Source organism: Pyrgilauda ruficollis, unplaced genomic scaffold (assembly GCF_017590135.1).
Source record: "Pyrgilauda ruficollis isolate IOZ18807 unplaced genomic scaffold, ASM1759013v1 scaffold8, whole genome shotgun sequence".
NCBI classification, from domain to species: Eukaryota; Metazoa; Chordata; class Aves; order Passeriformes; family Passeridae; genus Pyrgilauda; species Pyrgilauda ruficollis.
In genome coordinates, this window is record NW_024529932.1 from 13360323 (window position 1) to 13379030 (window position 18708).

At 41.8% G+C, this 18708-nt stretch overlaps 1 protein-coding gene across 2 annotated transcripts in view; it reads right to left on the minus strand.

Annotated features, from left to right (window-relative positions):
- Nucleotides 1-264: 264 nt before the first annotated feature.
- The window catches only part of FAT3 (FAT atypical cadherin 3), a 327081-nt gene continuing 308637 nt past the window's right edge, over nt 265-18708 (minus strand). Inside the window, exons 24-29 of one of the 2 annotated variants that reach the window (XM_041487250.1) lie at nt 12050-12203; nt 10242-10897; nt 7443-7556; nt 4072-4131; nt 1487-1522; nt 265-884 (exon numbers count right to left, since the gene is read on the minus strand). In XM_041487250.1, coding sequence (XP_041343184.1) covers nt 265-884; nt 1487-1522; nt 4072-4131; nt 7443-7556; nt 10242-10897; nt 12050-12203 — 1640 coding nt within the window. The remainder of the gene's footprint in view (nt 885-1486; nt 1523-4071; nt 4132-7442; nt 7557-10241; nt 10898-12049; nt 12204-18708) is intronic. The other variant, XM_041487251.1, reaches the window with a different exon arrangement.

Sequence of the window (18708 nt, forward strand, 5' to 3'; positions counted from 1 at the left end):
GGTAATAAATAGAAGGTACACTCTCTCCAGATTGTCTGTAACAATTTTGTGATGTATAATACTTAACACAATTGGTCTCTTCATGTCTGCACATACAGTACCATTTCTGAACAAGTTAATAATGGGTTATACTGTACTTTTCTTTGCCCAATATATATATAGACACACCTTCAGCAAAATTTCTTCTCAATATTTATACTATTAATTGGACCAAATGACAAAATTAAAAAAAGAAGAGGAGGAGGAAGAAAAAAGGAGCTTCCTTTACACTTGTGTCTGCTGCTGGGTCTCCACAAATGGAATGTGAACATTTTCTAGGCTGAGTTCCTCCACGCTTTCAAAGTCACTCATGGCTACTTCGGAGTCATCAAAGCCACAGCCGGCTGAGACGTCAGAGGAGGAGGCGTTGAGAGAGTTGTGCAAGGATAAGGGCACCTTACCTGCACTAGCATTTTCTGTGTTCTGGCTTGGGCCAACAGCAAAAGTACTAAATTCGTTCCCAGTCTGAGATCCTGTGGTGTCCGTCTCATTGGGGAACTGGTGGGGAGGGAGGTATTGGCTTGGGTGGAAGTGCGGCCGTCTCCTGCAGTCAGGGCTGAGAGTACTTGCCATTGAGACCGGCTGCGAGGGTGGGAGGGCTTCATATTGGTCTGGGTAATCCTCTGGGAGAGGAGGTGGTAACTGGTCCTGGCTCAAAAACTCCTCTTCGTGAGGGGGAGGGTAGTCGCTGTCGATGTCGTAGCCACCAAGGTAGTAATCTGTTTCCAGTTCTCTGGTGCTGCCGTGATGAGCCGAGCCTCCATCTGTCGTCTCAAAATTGGGCACTTCCTCAATGTCGGACAAGCGAGCACTGGGCATCCAGTCAGAGGTATCCCAATGATACGCTGCAGCAGGGAAGAGAACCACAGCGCTCTGTTAGGATGGGACCACAGAGGAGAGCAGTGTCCTGCATGCACCTGCCTGAGTCCTCACAGCACATTCAAACCACAGCATGCCCCACAGGCCACGGACACGGGTCAGCCATGCTCTGACCAGAGGGGTAGAGGAGGAGAATAAATTGCATCATGATGCTAATGCAAACAAGCAAAGAAACAAAACACGGCCACTCTCAGGCATTTTGCTTTTTGAGATGCTACTGGGCTGTATTAGAAACTATGAGTCCAAGAAATCAAAATGTCTGAATTACTGCTTTTCACAGTTAAAAAAATCTTTAAATGCAGTCAGCATGCCTATGGAATCTTATCTTCGCTCCCCTTCCACCTCCAACGACTTCAAGAAAGAAAGTGTGCAAGCAAATAATCTGACTGACTCAAAACTGAATTTTGAAACAAAAAAAGTGTCTGGCCATTCTCATGCATCTTTTGAACCCAAGAGAATTCAAACAAAAGAGTACACGTGAAGCAGTTCAAGAAAAAAAACCCAAATAGATCAAGTCAGTGCTCTGCCCACCCTGGCCCACAGGCAGAAGGTGCCCCAGAAAAATCACCTCTGTTGTAGTTCTGTCCTTGATCCATAACAGACACTGTCAGATACAAAGTGAAAAGCAAAAACTGGTAACTCGGAGCTTCTCACCAGCATTGCATTACACGTGAAAATACAAAACTCTGCATGCAATTTTCTAAAGTAAAGCTGCCATGGTGTCATTTTAGTAGGATTTTTAATTATTCTTTATTTTAACTTACAAGATAAGCTTGCCTGTCAAATGCAGACATACATAAAGAAATGTTTATGTCGTGTATTATATTCCTTTTCTATCATATCTTAATTATTTACCCTCACTGAACAGATACAGAATTACATTAGAGTTGTAATTCTTAGCACAAAAAAGGGCTATCCACCATCGACACGGCTTATAATTGCAAAGTACATTTTTCTCTCACTTGTTCACTTTGAAACAGAAAAATAAGAATCTACCATTCTCAGGGCCGGTTCAAACAAATCTGGGCCCACCTGGGCTCAGATACCATGGTGATGGGCACGGTATAAGAACCTGAATAGAATAGAATACAAAGCCATTTAATGGGGCTATCAGCTACAAGGCTCCGCAACCCCACACCCACCTCCCACCTGCACTGCCATGCTAGCTGGTGGGGAGGGAGGCATTCCAGTATGGAGAGGGTGCAGGGGTGGGGGAGAGAGCAAGGAAGGAGGTTTTATGTGAGACAAGAGCAGGGAATAAGCTGCAGCGTTTTCTAGATGGGTATGCTCTTGTTCAGCCGCGTGTTATTTGGCTTCATGCAAGAAGTCATCGGGCAAAGTCTCTGGATGACATTGCTGGAGGAGGTCTGGCAGGAGAAACAGACCTTTATGGCTTGTGACCTCTGTGGCTCAGACACAGGCGAGGGCAGAGAAGACTTCTCCAGCCCTTCACCTGCTAAGACCACACTTGCCCTTGCTCATCACCACATGGTGCATGGGGTGATGGTGATTTCTCCCTTAGCTCGATAGCCAGGCAGGAGTTCTCCACCTGCTCTGCCATGTCCTGGAGCGAGGAGGGCTGGGGCTACTACAGGTTTAGCAGCAGTGTCTGAACCGGCCCTAACCTCTCTTCTGCACTTCTCTCTTCTTTGTGTAGTGGATTTTGCTGTATTGGGGTCAGTGTCATGGCACTACACCCAAGATGTGTCAGGGCCCTCTGAGTTGTGTGGATCAGGACCCAGGAGAACCTCACTAATTCGCTGACTTGCACAACCCCAGGCAGGTCCCTGGGGCAGGAGCCCCATCCTCCCATGACTCTGGCAGCAGTTCTGCCCAGAGCTCCAGTGTGGCTAATTATTCACCACTTCCAACAGCTCTGCTGCACAGCAGACAATCCTAAGAATCCTAAGTTTCATGTAAGGAACTGGGAAGAGGGCAAATCATTTTCAGTGACAGTCTCTTGAAACCACTGCCAGACTGGCTTTTTCTGACCTGTAAAGGATGATAATGAGCCAGTGTGTTTGCTTAAGCTTTCCCTTAGAAAGGCAAGGTCATTTGCAGTGCCTGTGCTTTCTTTTCAAGGTAATTTTTAAAATTTTTTGAATGAGACTTTCTTTTGAATTAACCTTGGCTAGTTAATTTTTTTTTTTGATAGTGAGAAGAATGGCATGCCTATACTTCAGTAAAGGTACTATGAACAAATACTCAAGTGGCATCACTAGCTAGGAGCAAAAGTGTTTTTCAAAATTACAGTGATACTGGCTCAAGAAAAAAATAATTTACTTAATCATCTTCATGTATTATGCAGACTAGATTAGCTGAAGTATATAAATCTGTCTTAAATTTGCTAAGGACAGATGAAATTTTTGATTTGTGGATAACCTGAGTTGATGTTGAGTTGACATTTGCCCAAGGGTAGGAAAAATGTTGGAAAATAAATAAAAGTAATATTCATCTATGATAACAAGACATTTCCTCAGTGCTTTATGGAAAAAAGAAAATAGTGATATCCCCGCATTACAGGTTCACTTATAACATGATATGCCTGAGGTTACCCAGGAGGTCAGTGGAAGAGGTGAGTGCTGGCTCCCTGGAGCACATTGCCATGCTCTGTTGAATGGGCACACCAACACCACGGGAGAGCCATGGCATCGTGGAGCTGTGCCCACACATCCGCTCTTTGGCAGGGTTTCCTGGGAGAAACCTGCCACCAGCCAGCCACCACTGTGCTCCTCTCTGTGTGATACCACTGGGGTACAGAACCCAGCTCTGCTGCAGCATGGGACACTTTACAGACTTCCCGTGTCATCTTCTGTTTCCCAGCCTCTGCAGCCTGGATCATCTCAATGATATGGCTCCATTATCAGTCTATTATTTTCTCTGAAGGCAATGAGAATAAACAAGCAGAAACATTGACTTGAACAGAAGAGGATGAAGGCTTGACACCTTTTCTACCACCTCCAGTTACCCACAGATATTTTGTGGTACATTCCTCTGGCATTTTCATGTTTGCTGGTGAACATGCTGATCTGCAAAACCCAATCCCTGCCACAGGATTGCCGGTCAGTGTAGATTAGTGAGGTTCTGCTGGAATGTTTCACAATGAAAATAGGAAGCATTGTTGTATAACAAGAAAGAAAAAAATTTAAATACCTTCATTTTCTATAGTGTCAACTACATTGTTGACAAGCTGTATGACAGTCACTATGGAAGCTTGCAGGGGAGGGAAAGCAGAAAATAAAGGGAGGGGAAGGACAGCTTCAGGTTAGTATTTAAAACACACATCATAGGTTACCACAATAAATCAATAAATTCTCTCAAAAGACAGAACTGACATTGAAAGAAAAAAACAAAAAAAGGCTGCTGACCAATGCATGATTTATGCAGCTGGTTGCAGGACATTTCATTTCAGATAATCCCACATATCTTCAGAGTGCTGATAAATTCCAAACCAGCATTTCCAGAAAGGCATATGGGATGATGTGTATCACCTCATAAATTCAAGCAGACTGGTCAGCTGATTCAATTAACCGAAGCAGTTTCTTGTCTACCTGACACTAATTTCTAATTCATTCTTGCTTAGAGGTCTCCAGAGATGGTGCTATGTGCTCCAAGGATCATTATCTTTTAGACCATCACACCATCAGAAATAGTGTTAAGCTCAATCTATTTCCTAAGAGGAATGTTTTACTTATTTACTGTCTGTGCCATGCCATGCAACACCTCAGGGAGGTTAAGCAGCACAGCTATAATTAGGAGGACACAGCCATGTAGCTGTGGTTCAAATTTTGACCTGTGTTTGACAGAATAGTTTCACAAATGCTTTGTGTGTTCTCTGCAGCTCTTCCATCAAAACATACTCTTCCCTTGAAATCATTAATAGAGTGTGCAGCTGTTTAATGTGGAGGCCTATATTGTGTGGTTTTCTAGATGATCTGCATTTCGCACCAGCCAACACTCCTGCCTCTGAGAACATGAAATAAACCCAAAAATCAAAACTGAAGGAAAGCTCTGGATGAGTGGGCAGTGGATCCTTCCCTTTTCCTTTGTCTTTAGTTATGAGAAAACCAATTGCCTGGAGCAACATGGGGAAAAACATACTTTTTTGTTTCATACAGCCAATAGGCTTAGAGATCACAAGAAATGGGAGAACAGTGCAGACATATGTTGAATATTTTCACATTTTTGCTAAATTGTGGGCATGGGGTCAGGTGTATCATCCAATTTCCTCAGTTCTAGTGAAGGCTTAGCAAAAAGAGCCTTGATAAACCAAAGGACCCCTGTTCTGTGTCTATGATCAGCATATTTATGCCATCAACAGCAACAGTAATTATACAAAGGAGACTCGTACTGGCTAATGCAAAATAAACATGATAGAAAAATAAGGAGCTCCATGCAGTTAGTGCTGCATGGCTGGGAAAAAAGATGGAAGGCAGCTGTAAACTGTTAGAGGAAAAAACCTGAGAGTGAAAAACAGGTCAAAACCCAGGACCAGTTTTCTTTGTAACTAAGGGGTGGCTCTGGGGGTAGCTGTGCAGAGCATATTCACAGATAAGAGGGAACCCCATCCCACACAGCTCAGGGCAAGTCAATGTTCAAATACAGCATTACTCAGAATTTGGACTACAAAAATTACTGCTAACTACTCACAGAAAGACTAGGGAAACTGAACAATTTAAATTCAGGAGAAATAAGGTGAGAGAAAAAAAGTAGCTTCAAAATCTCACTCCATGTGAGTTTTCATGGTAAGACAAGCCCTTGACACAGCAAGAGAAAGGTCCAAGAGCCCTGGAGAGGGTGAGTGGAAGGTGCCCGCACCTTCAGTGGAATTCATCCCAGTGATCCACTGCTGCAAGACAGGTCTCCCCAGTCAGAAGCTGCTACCCAGTTTCACAAGTCAGCAGCATTGCTCTTGGCTTTGGAGGAAGGGGTTTGGAGAAGGAGCCACTGTCGTGTCTCATCAAAGAGCATGGACGCTGAACTGTATTTGTTGTGTTTTCACTGACAACCTTCTAACCTTTGCAGGTATGTGAAGTACAAAGAATTAAAATGACAAGAAGAGCAAGGATTTATGGCTTCAGGAGGCATATCCATCAGTCCTAAAGTACAGGCATGTGAGTATGTAAATGCTTACTTATGCCTGGCTTTGCCCTTTAGGCTCTTTCACTGCAAACCTTCCCTGCTGCTTCAAGCAAACCAGAGTGTGTGCTCTTGCATCGATCTCTGCAAATGACTCAGATGATTTAAGTTTCTTCCCTCGTTCTCCCTGAAGATATGGATTTGTTTGAACCCTGAACTAGAAATGTTATCTCTAAAGGCCATATTTTAAATGCAGCCTTCACAAAAAATGAGTGGGCACAGAAGGTCCAATCCAGCTTCTGTGGGTACTGTGTCAATGATTTCAGTGGAGACAGGATCAGGAGTTTGAAATGTCTAATTAGAATTTGTGAGATATAAAAAGTAACAATGTACAATAAATGACCACTTGAATAATTATTCCAAAGGTAACTATAATGTAAATACATATTATTAAATAATATTTATCCTAAAAAAAGGCTGAAGGGGTCTTTTTGGTGCAGGGGCAGAAAAGCATTGGGAAGCCTGACAAAAATAATTGTAATGCTTCAGCCACAGCAGATCAAAAGGAACTGCAAGTGTACTTTGCCATCAGTGCTTTTCCAACATTTCAGAGTTCCTAGAGAACAACTGCATGACATGACTGAGGAACTGAGTCTACAGACAGTTCATTAACTGGTGGCTGAGGAAACCAAGTACGATTCCTTTGTGATAGTCTTTTCCTGTGTGTCTGAATGCGGCTTCCCAGACATCCACCATCCCTCCCCAGCAGAAACATCTTGACTTTTCTCAGACCCACTACTCAACATATGCAGGCTGCAGGAACAAAGGTTTGCTCTGACTCTGTGGACCTTTTCGTGGGCTGTGTATGGCTCTGTCTGTGTCACCCAGGGAGATAATGATGCAGGACATGAGAGGCAGGCACTGAGTATGCACTGAACAATGCTATAATGGTGCTCTATTGTTTGCTGAGCTGTGATTGCCAGGGAGAAGCCAAGACGCTGGGGACTGGCTCATCCGCTCATTGCTGAGGCTGAGAACCAGAAGAGTTTTGTTGGGACCATCAATGAGACCTGGCAAATAGCACAGAAATCCCTTTTATTAGACTGGTGAAACATGAAAGTCACGCTCTTCCCAGAAGGAAAATTATATTAATTCTACAGTTTCACTCGCAACCTATTAGTCAACTTACATCTTGGCAATGTGACTCTGCTGTATCATACCTCTAATTCTCCCGGTCCTAATACAACAGCCCCAAGCATCAAGATTCTTATTACATTCCTATAATTTAGTAAGTGGAACACAAAGTCAGGGTTTGAACCTACGACTTTCTTACTTTCGGCATCGTTAAAGGGTTTCAAGATGTCACGTAAGTGTTTTAATAATATTAGAGAGAGAGAGATAAATAGTTTTTCCCCCAGCATAATAAAGATGAAATCATTTCTTACCATTATCATCGCCAGAATCAGACTGGAAGGAGCTGAGGGACTGTACTTCAGAGTTGCTGCCTTTATTACTTCCTGAAAAACAGGTGACTTCTTCAGCGTCATCAACCCCTTTACCTTCATTGACAGCAAAGACAAAGCAAAATGGTACTCTCTAGGTGTGCACATTTGTCTATTTATACCACAGACACATTTAAATCCTGCCTTCTATTATTTGAGTCAGAATAAAATTATTTCCTTCACACAGAGGACATGACCTACTCGTCAAGAAGGCAGCTGGTGAAGATACCTAGACTTTTGAAGTGTTTGAAGCCCAAGGAGTCTTTCAAGTGTTTGACAGCACTATATTCAAGGAAGAAACATCTGTATACAATATTGTCTTTTTAGATGACATATAGTCTCAAAAGCAATGAAAATGATGACTTAAGGAATGTGGTATAAACAGCTTATATAAGAGATTACAGTTACATTTATCTTTACTGCTCATTTCCTAATTTGAGAGCCTCATTAAAGGCTCATTCAATGCTCAGTAAAGTTACTGTGCATCTTGTTATTCATATCAGTGGCCCTTGGATCAGATTTTAATAGCTCCATCACTGACATATAATAGATTATGCTTCAATTTACATTGCTTTTCATCAAGGACATTCAGTCTTACAACTCTACTGTTTAGAAATGTAACTGCAACCTATAGTATAAATTCTCCTGTAATTAAACACATATAAATAAACACATTCAACTACACATTATATGGGCAATAATCAGAAACACAATAAGTTATCCTCCTTTGTGAGCATTAGGGTACCTGAGCCAATTACAAATGAAGACAACCAGGTGCTCTCAACATGAAAGTACAGCTCTCTACCTGCCAGCTGTAGGCATTTCTACCCAGCATGGCACACCCCCACACGGTAAGAGCTGATCTGCTCCTGCTGAGCAGCAGGGTATGGAGCTGATGAAGTGAGTGCTGCAGTAACAAAGCTGTACTGCTTCCCACTCCATGACAGCTGAGGTCTGTCTCCCTGGTATGGCCTCATGGTGTTCTGGTAGGAATTTCTATTCCTACCAGTACCAGCAGCGCCGGTGGCACAAACACACAGAAGAACATAGAACAGAGCATGAGTGGGGGCTGGTGTGATGATGCTTTCAATCAGCTTAACTATATTTAAAGTTTAAAAGGTCAGACACAACACAACCCTGAAATACAGCCCAAATAAATGAAAATTAATTCAATTTTTCACTACATGACCTTAGCTAGTGTGCTGCCTTGGATGAAAATGTGCGGATCAGGGCACAGCTACAGAATCATAAACTCCGTAAGGCTGGAAAAGACTTCCAAGATCATTGAGCCAAATCTTTGAACATCACTATGCCAACCAAACCATAGCATTAAGTGCCATGCCCAATCATTTCTTGAACACTTCCAGGAATGGTGACTTCACCACTTCCCTGGGTAGCCAGTTCCATGGCTTGACCACTCTTCCAGAGCAAAAATTCTTCCTGATGTCCATCCTGAACCTACCCTGGCACAACATAATGCTGTCCTCTTGACCTGTTGCTAAATTCCTCTCTATTTCTCAGTTCCCATTGCTTTCAATTATAGGACTGGATTGTGCAGTTTTATGCAACACTTTTTTGGTTAAGGCCGTGCTGCATTAGGGTTGAAGATCATAGAATCATAAAACACTTTGAGCTGGAAGGGATCCTAAAGATCATTTGGTTCCAATTTCTCTGCCATGGACAGGGAACCTTTCACTAGACCAGGTTGCTCAGAGCCCCGTCCAATCTGGCCTTGAGTACTTCCAGGGATGGAACATCCATCCTTTCTCTGAGCAACCTGTTTCAGTGCCTCACCACCCTCACAGTAAAGAATTTCTTCCTAATAGCTAATCTAAACCTACCCTTCTTCAGCTTAAGGCCATTCATCACTCTTGGTCCTTGTGAAATGTCCCTCCCCAGCCTTCTTATAAGCCCCCTCCAAGAGGTACTGGTAGATGCATTAGGAAAAATCCTTAATAAGAGAAAACACCTTTTAAAAATCATATATGGTGAAGCAAACATCTCCCAGTCCATATGACATGTTCTGACTTGCAAGGACAGATGATGCAGGGCTGTAACTCTATCCCAGAAAATTGGTATTTCCTGCCACAACAGAAGATGTGAAGATTCCTGCTTCTCTGTTCAGGAATGAAGGGAGCACTGTGTTATTAGGTGAGGAACCATCATGGCACAAATAGGGTAAGCGTGGGGATTGAAATTCCATGATAACTCTGATACTGGAAGCAGAGGGGAATGCAATGGCCAGAAAGGTGATCCTATATATCAAGCCACACGTGATTTTCTGCTTCACTTCACAGACACTTAAAGTAGGGAATATTAGTTCATTTCTCCCTGATGCAAAACAGGATTGTTTCTTGCAGACGGTTTAAATATTTTTAACTCCCTTGGAAAACAAACAGCCTGAACCCAACAGAATTTATATTTGAGAATTCTGCCCCAAATTGTTTTTTTCCAATAGAAAGATGATTGCATTGTATCACTGAAAAATGCTCAGAGCACTTACTCCTATATGCTTTCTGAACAAGTGAAATAAAAGCTTTTAGTCATACTTCATGCATAGAAAGAGAGAGAGGTCTTGTATGCCTGGTTTAATTATAACCTTTCAAAATTAAACCAGATCATTTCTTGGAGAGATGTAACAATTCACATGTATTAGGCTCGAGCACTAAGAGTACCTGTGCCACTGTACTTGCTGTACCCTGAAGGCAGGGAAGAACGAGAACGGCAGGCAGTGCTACTTACTTTCTGTCCCAGCATCCCATGTGCTCTTCCTGATGGAGTCACAGTCGGAGCGACAGGGAGACACAGCAGGCAGGTTTGGAGCTACACTGCACACCACCACCCCCCTCCTGGCTGTCAGTATTCGAGGGGACTCTGGATGAAATGTTGTCATCTCCTGGTGCTCCACACCAAGCCCATCCACTATCTTGTCCAGGTTATTCCGTGAGTCACTCTGGAAGCACGGGGTATAGGCCATTGGTCTCACTGGTACCTGTGGAGGCCCAACCTCTTGGTAGATATTTCTGCTGTCTCCACTGTTCCTGATGTTCTTGAATTGGATGCCATTGCTCTTGTTGAGCAGGGCTGCAGTAGCCGGATCCTGTACAAGCGTGATGTTGTTGCGGGAATAGTTCTTCCTGAAAACTTTCTTGCGAAAAATGATGAAAAGAACAATTAACACAAATATGACAAACAGCACCACGGCTATTCCTATCAGCTCCTCCTTGCCAACGTAGGAATGTCCAGCTTGTATATTGGGAACCACCACAGGGCGCAGACCACAGTATTGACCCACGTAGCCAGGGGTGCAGTTACACAGAAATGAACCAAAGATGTTGACACAGGAGCCACCATTTTCACATTCTTCTCTTTCACACTCGTTGATGTCTTCTTCACACCTTAAAAGAAGAAAAGGAGAGTCTGGAATCTCAGAACATCTAAGATGCAGTCCAGCTTGTGCATGATGCCTTATCTTGTCAAAGTGGTGCCATTAGTTAACACCTTGTGGTACTTTGCAAATGATCATATTATTATCATATTACTTAATGGCATTTAATTTTTTCTACAGCTATTCCATGGGTTTTTTAAAGACAATAAAATGGAAATATCAAGAAGGAAATAAGAGTTTAAAGCATCTGATAGATATTAAGAAGGAGATAATGCATCTAATAGCAAAAGGCACCTTGACCCTAATGAGGCGCACTGAATGTAATAGAGAATCTGCTTTTTTATATTGTTTTTGGACTATCCCATAGGTTTCAATAAAAATATTAGAGGGGGATTCAAGGAGAAGATAATTGAAAAAAAATATAGTAAAAATATCAGAGTATTTATTGAAGAGAGAAGAGAAGAGAGGAGAGGAGAGGAGAGGAGAGGAGAGGAGAGAAAAGAGAAGAGAAGAGAAGAGAAGAGAAGGATATACTGATTATGTAAAATTGTTTAGGTCGGGAGATAAAATAAACCAATACTAGAGGTGGGGGAAAAAAAGAACAGGAACCATAAAGAGAGAGGAGAATTGGAAAGAACAAGAGGTAGCAAAATGCAGAGGAAAAAGTACGAACAGTAGACAGACCAGATGAGGGAAAAGCACGTTGATGGGCAGGTCAGGATTTTCTGTGTCTACACCAAGTTTATGATCAAGGCAGGGATTTAAGAAAATGACTGCAATAAATTAGTCTTTTATGTCAGGGCTAAGGTGACTAAATAATTGATCCATTTTCAAAACAAAGATTATACAGCAGCTTCCACAGGTTTTACGACATTGTTCAAAAACCTGGCAGCACTTAGATAGGTGTAGCTCAGACAAAACTGTCTCAAGATAACATCCTGAATCAACAGCTTAGGAGGGTAAGTTCAGAAAAAAACATTTCTGAGCATCCAAGTCTCAGGGATTTCTCAGCTGTCACTAGCTCAGACTTGGAATAAGCGCTAAGACTGGGGTTATTTTCTGTGAGGTGAATCATAGCTTTTGGGTACAAAAAGCCTGATCAAAAAGCCCACCATCACTGAGTCAAAAAGCTCCCATTGCCCACCTGGGGAGGGACACTTACGTTACTCCTGTCAGGCCACTTTTGCAGTTGCAGATGAATGCATTGCCGATGGGATCACATGAGCCTCCATTCCGGCAAGGATTTGGGAAGCAGGCTGTGATCTCTGACTCACAATTCCTTCCTGTAAACTGGGAGAGGCAGTTGCAATGGTACCCTGGGAGGTGAGGGGCAGAGAGACGCAAATTAGACTCCTACCACTGAATCTGTCTAAAAGCAAGAGGACCCATTTGGCTGCCTTACGCAGAAAAATACATTGTACTGTGGGGGCAAGGGGAGGTTTACACTCATTCTGGTCTGTCCATGTCAAGAGTTTGTCTATCTGAGATACCAGGCAATTAGAGCTCATGTCTACAACCAGAGGCTGCAGCCCAGACCATCCTAATTGTCATGATTCAGCTAAGAATAAACGACACAAATGTCATTTGTGAACACCTTTTAAGAAAGGTAACAAGAAATATCCTCTATCAAGGATGTATTTCCCAACTTTTTCAAAGTGTTTGCTGATAGAGGCAGTCGACTCTCCTTTTGGGGCTTCACTGATGAACAAATGCATCAGCTGAGAGCTTTTCCATCTCTTCCCTTTAAAAGGACAACACAATGGGGATGTGACAGTAATGAAACACCCGTTTTATAAAGCGCACCATCAAGGCAGAAACTATAAACTTCAAAATACCAGCTGACCTGGGCAATACCAGCCCTAATCAGAGCGGATTATGTTCAATGTGTGCTATCAAATTCTGATTAATCACTCACTGCAATTCATCAGACACAACAACATTCATGTGGCGGGGGGACTCTGCTGGGGATTGAAGTCCCATTTCTATGTTTTTTGCCAACACAGGGACAACATCAAAATTAAAAAAAAAAAAAAAAAAGGTTTTAAACACATCAGTTCACCCTGCCAAGTATCAAATGACAAATATCTTTTTTCTTTTTCTCTCCTTGTGAGTTCATATGGCACAGTGCCATTAATAAAAGCTTTATTTAAGGTCACAAAGAAATCCAGTGAGGCAGTGCATCTCTTAAAGTTGTGAACTGGACATGGAAATCTGACTGCTTTTTTGCTTGAAAAGAGCATGGAACATGTAGGCTGTGAAAGCCATGAGATGGCTAAGACAGTCCCTGGAAGCAGAAGACTCCTAAGTTACAGCTGTTGAACCAGCAAAATTTTCCTGGACATCTGTAAAAAAACTTTGGCTGATCTTTTAAAAAGTTCCTTATATAATCCAAATATCCTAAACATATGTGTAGGCAAGGTTCAAGCTCCAGTTATTGAGTTCACATACCTACTGAACATAGCATATTAAGCAACTAAAACAAGGAACCTTCCTGCCATTAATACAGCTGCAGTTAGAGCTGAAATGGTTGAGTGCAACTCAATTCAGTGTCAAAATTATTGGCAATCAAGCTGATGTAGTGGAAATATCATCTCTCAGTGGTGAGCCTTTTAAATGTATTTTTAAAAACTTTCTATATCTATACATCTGGAAAAAACCCCAAATACTTGTTTTAAAAGTTACTCTTTCTGAATATATGGCAGGAATTTCCAGCACAGTTACAAGGAGAAGAATTTCATGGAAACAATATGGAAGACCCAGTGGAGGAATAAGGAAAAAGCAATTCTGCATCATCTTTTATGTCCTATACGGTTCAATTCGCCTTGTTTAGTTACTCTAATTGAATTCTTTCATGAGGACAGGCTTTTGAGAATAAACTTGGAACTAGACTTGCTGGCATACTCAGTCAAGAGTTCAATACTATTTAACTGAAGATAAATGAAATAGATACTCAAATATCATGCTGTTTCATTGTCCTGCTACAAGAAGGGAGAGAGACACACTGATCTTTCCAAGGTTATAGAGTTAAGAAGATAAATTATTCAACTTCTGGGCTTCCCAAAAAGCATGTTTATTAAGCATCAGCAAGATGGGCTTATTTCTTTTTGTGTCTTAAAAATATCTCACTCACAGACAATGTGAACAGCTTTCTGGACCTATAGTGATCTGGGTCTGAAGAATTACAAACCTGTGACTGTAGGTAGAATTCACAGCATGAATAAATAAGGCTGTTTCAGTGCTTCCTTTTTATGACTGAACAGTGACATCTATAGTTCAAAAATTTACACTAATGTTTTATATGTTTTTTACAGTCTCAATAAGCTTAAGCACAAGGAGAATGTTCAATTCAAATAGAAACCACTTTATTCATAATCACTTCTGTTGCCATATGTAACAGCAGAATATATGTGTTATTATATTGGTTATCTGCTATTTCATAAACCTCCATAACTCTAAAGTGATGTTAAAATCCAAGTTTCTGTTGTTTTTTAACCAAGTTCTCAGGTGCCAATCATTAGTTAGACAAAGCCTTTGAATCACTTTCTTTTCACGTCTTTTGTTTGTTTCAGCTAAGTTCTAAATTCTGTAACACATTCTGTTTACATTTGTTCATTATAGAAAACTTGAGAAGTACTGATTTGATTAAAAAATATTTTTGCCACCAACAATATAAAAGAAACATGGACTTATGCATTTTATACTAAGAAGAGATGAAACTGAATGTGCCAGATGGGTCAGAGCCCTGTTCAGCAGTGTATGAACAGGACCAAAATAAAGATCTGCTTCTGAATGCCTGTATTTTTCACAAAATTTGATTTCATGATGGTGGAACACACATCACATATTAGAAGACTACAGTATTCACTATAGATTCTAAGCCTAAGGGTCAAAGAAGTCAAGAAGGCACTAAAACAAGACAGTATTAAATTATTAATACATATTAATCACTGGTGCTTCCTCTCATTGGATTCACTGCCATACACCTGCCAAGTCCAATCCACTGGCACAAGACACAGAACTTTTCTGTGACACACATGCTCAGAGCTGCAGAGCATTCACCCAGGAGGTCTCCAACACAGCAAAGCATATGGCAAAATTCATGGAGTAGGGAAGAGAAGAGCTGATATGATGGCTTAATGGACAGCATATAGCACTCAGCCAGAAGACCTGCCAGACCTTTAATCCTTCTCCAAATCTCCCAGCAGAGGCTGTAATTTTGCTGGCTACTGCATATTTTAGCCACATGGCTGTGGACAAAGGCAAATTGTGAAGAAAACCCCTCTGGTTGGGAGTGCAGCTTGGGTCTAATAAAGGATTTTTATTATACTTTTAATTTAATATTCTGCTAATGTACCATTCATTTTTTCCCCTCTGGTTTTGAACAAGAATAACAAGCAAACTTCTCACACTCAAGGATGAGAAAAGACTCAGTGTCCTGTCTTCTCAGCAAGGCATGAAAAATCTCTTTTAAACAATGTAGGGCTTGATACTGTTCACAATGAAAACACTGAAGTTTTGGAAATTTATCAGCATTTAAGCCCATTTAAGCTTCTTCCACAAGGAATGAATATTTAATTCCTAGAAATGTTGATCTGCATTCTCCAAGGCAGCAAATTTTGTGATGTCACCACAGTATTTCTTCAGAGGGAGTCAGTGGAAAAAGACAGGAAGCTCTGGAAAACACCTCTGAAAAGTTTCTAAAGTGGGACCACAACATTCTCAGCATGTGCCATAGCAGCATGTACCAACAGCTGACCTAAGAGCAACAACAAGCTATGAAGAACAATACAGCTTTTTTAGGCTGTATCTACATTAACAAGTCCTGCAGAGCAGCAGCAATGGGTCTGTCGAGCCCAACAGTCTTCCAGTTCAGCCTGGTCCTGCCCTCCGAGACCTTGCCTCTCCACAGTGGGAAGTGAAGCCCAGGGAGAGATGATGATCAGAAGATTCACATCAAATATCATTCATGACCTGAAACATTATGCAGACACATGTCTACACACTGTCTTGGGCTTACTGGTTGTTTTATAAGGCTTCTCTCATGCTCCTTCATCAGACTGAGTCCCCTCTCCATAGTTAAATCTCACCTTCTTGCTGCGACCCAAACAGCTGCTCTTACTGCTCTCTTGGCATGTCCCTATCCAGAGGAAAAGGTGTTTTTCATCCCAGACCTTACTGAAGAGCAACATGCAGTGAGACAGGACACTACACAGGCTCCTGCCTATACCTGTGTTAGCTTGGCACTTGAGAAGCAGAGGCAGTGGCACAAGGCAGGCATGGTGCCATCAGCAGATGGGGTGTTGTTATGTAGCGAACATCTCTGCTGGTAGCATCCCAGCCTGAGCATCTGAATGTCTGTCTATCCCAAGGTTTACTTGGCTTTATTAAAGAGAATGCTCCAAACTGCTGCCAACTTTTTTATTTTTTTTTTTTAACATGTGTATGCTCCTGTTTCTATCTATTCCATCCAAGACAGGCTGGCTTTTATCTGTTAACGTGCTTTGGATTTTCCATTTGTCTCTCTGTGTAGTTTCTTTCCCTGCTGTGCAGCTAGACCTGACAAACTCGATGTCCAGAAATTGCCCTGCCCTCAGCATTGACCACACAGTGTTACTCACCAAGTTAACTGATGAGAACTACTGAAGGTGAAGAGGACCTCTCCCAGCATTTGTATTTTGGTAATTCTATAGTCAAACCAGGCCACCTTCAAGTAGTGTCTGCTCTATAGCCATACCCAGTCCTGCCACTCCAGATTTAACTTACCTGTCTTCAAACAGATCATTGCCTCCTGCCACCTGTTGGTATGAAAATGAACCTCAGTCTTTGCTGAACTAGTGCTTTCTATGAGAGGATTGGTGTGCTTTTAAAGTGGGAATTCAAGAACAGAAAACTATCATCAGCTATTAAAAATATTAAACACCCCCAAAATTTCTAAAAAAGCTTTAAAAAAATAATTGATGTACATTTGGTATACTCACATCACCGTATGCTGGGTTATTTGTGTGTGTGAAAAAGCAAGATCAAGAACATTAGTATGACCAGGTCAGTTCTGTGGTATTATTACACTAATTTTTTTCCTTATTTCTTTTTTATGAGCTACCTGATCCTCAAAACCAGCCATGAGTAATGTTGCCAACAGCATTTAAAGCATGTATTAAACCCACCACCCAAGTGCCATGTTACATTTTCTCCTCCCTTTGGATTTTAGCTCTGTTCATGGAAAAAAAAAAAAAAAAAGACTAGAAGAAAAGTGAAGAGTGGGGAAAGCAAAATGACTTTATGTCCCCAAACTCTGCCCACAGTCCTTGACTCAGTAAATATTTCCGTTCAAATGCTTCATGTTCAAATAAAATCGCCTACTCATATAAGCCATTTACTTTAATCAAAGCCAGATGTATATAAGACTGATCAAATTAAAAGGAAGTAATGGCACTTATAATTGCAGGCTTTACAAGCATGAGGTTTCTCTCTGTGGTTGAAAACCTTGGTGCAGCCTTTGCATGCGATTACAGTAAAGCTTTCTATTGCTGAGATTGTTCATACTGTTACTCATGCAGATAAACATACATTTACTATTGGCAGCCCTGCAAGTGCCACACTATTATTAAGGTTGTGTGACATTTCCCATTTTAAGACCTCATATTCAGCAGCTTGTATCTTAACCACACTTTAAACACTTGGTTGAATTTTCTTGGGAAATTTCAGTTCAAGAGCCAAGCTGTTTCTGAAAGTCATGCTGTTTGTCAGATTTCAAAATGCTAACTTTCTTTAAAAATAGATATACTGACCCATACTTATGGATAGGGACTGAAAGAATGTGGCCTATACTTCAGGGCTGTGGTTTCCACTGTCTCCCAAGAAAATTGTCCTAAGACTTGACTATGTCTCTTTCTGCTATGAGTCTCTTGAGCTGTCAGATCCAGTGAGTGCTCATTCCCCTCTGCCAATCCCTATTCAAGCATGCACTGGATCTCCCCATGGGGTCTCTGCATGCACAGTCCCCCATCCTGTACCACTTGGCCAACACTGTTGCCTGAGAGCAAGCAGAGATTCATGTCATGGTTGCTTTCTGCTGGCTCAGAAACCTGGGTTTGAAAGCAGAGAGGCTTTTCTGTACTCTTGGAGTTCCCACCTGAGCTATCTGCGCTCTCTCACACAGGCTGAGATCCCTTTCTGCTCTGTTCCATATGCAGAGAGGTCAGGCAGAAAGAGCCACTGTGGGTCAGGTTAGCCCTGTGCCAGCCCTGCTTTGGGCAACACCTGTGGTCAGTCCTGAGCTCTGTGCAGCCCAGGCACAGCCCTGCCCTGCACCAGGCGCTGTGAAGCTGCTGGGAATGCATCCAGCCAAACCCTAACAGCAGCAGCATGGACACACTCCTAGTGCATACAGAGCACTTCCCCAAACAGGGCCGTGGTATCACCCTATTCCCATAACCACAGGATGAAGTGAGAGGCAATTGAGGCAGCTTTTTATTAACAGTGAACAGGGCAGTAGGCATTTCTACTGAAATGAAGATCTCAGGAACAGAGACAGAATAGAGAACCTTAGATTCTCTATAACAGGAACACTGTTATAGAGGTTTGTACCATAGATGTTCAATTTATGCAAATTATATGTAAATTAGTCATGGCCTCTTTGACTTCTGGTACGTAGCCAGCAACTCTTTCATGTTATAATGTTGGGTAACCTTTGCTTGACTGTTTTCTTCTTAAGTTAGTTATAAATCTCAGCTTTCTTTTTCTCTCTCCTTGTAAAGTACAGTACATTGTCCATAACTACAAGGATGCTAACAGTATATGAAATCTGCTTTGTAAAATTTG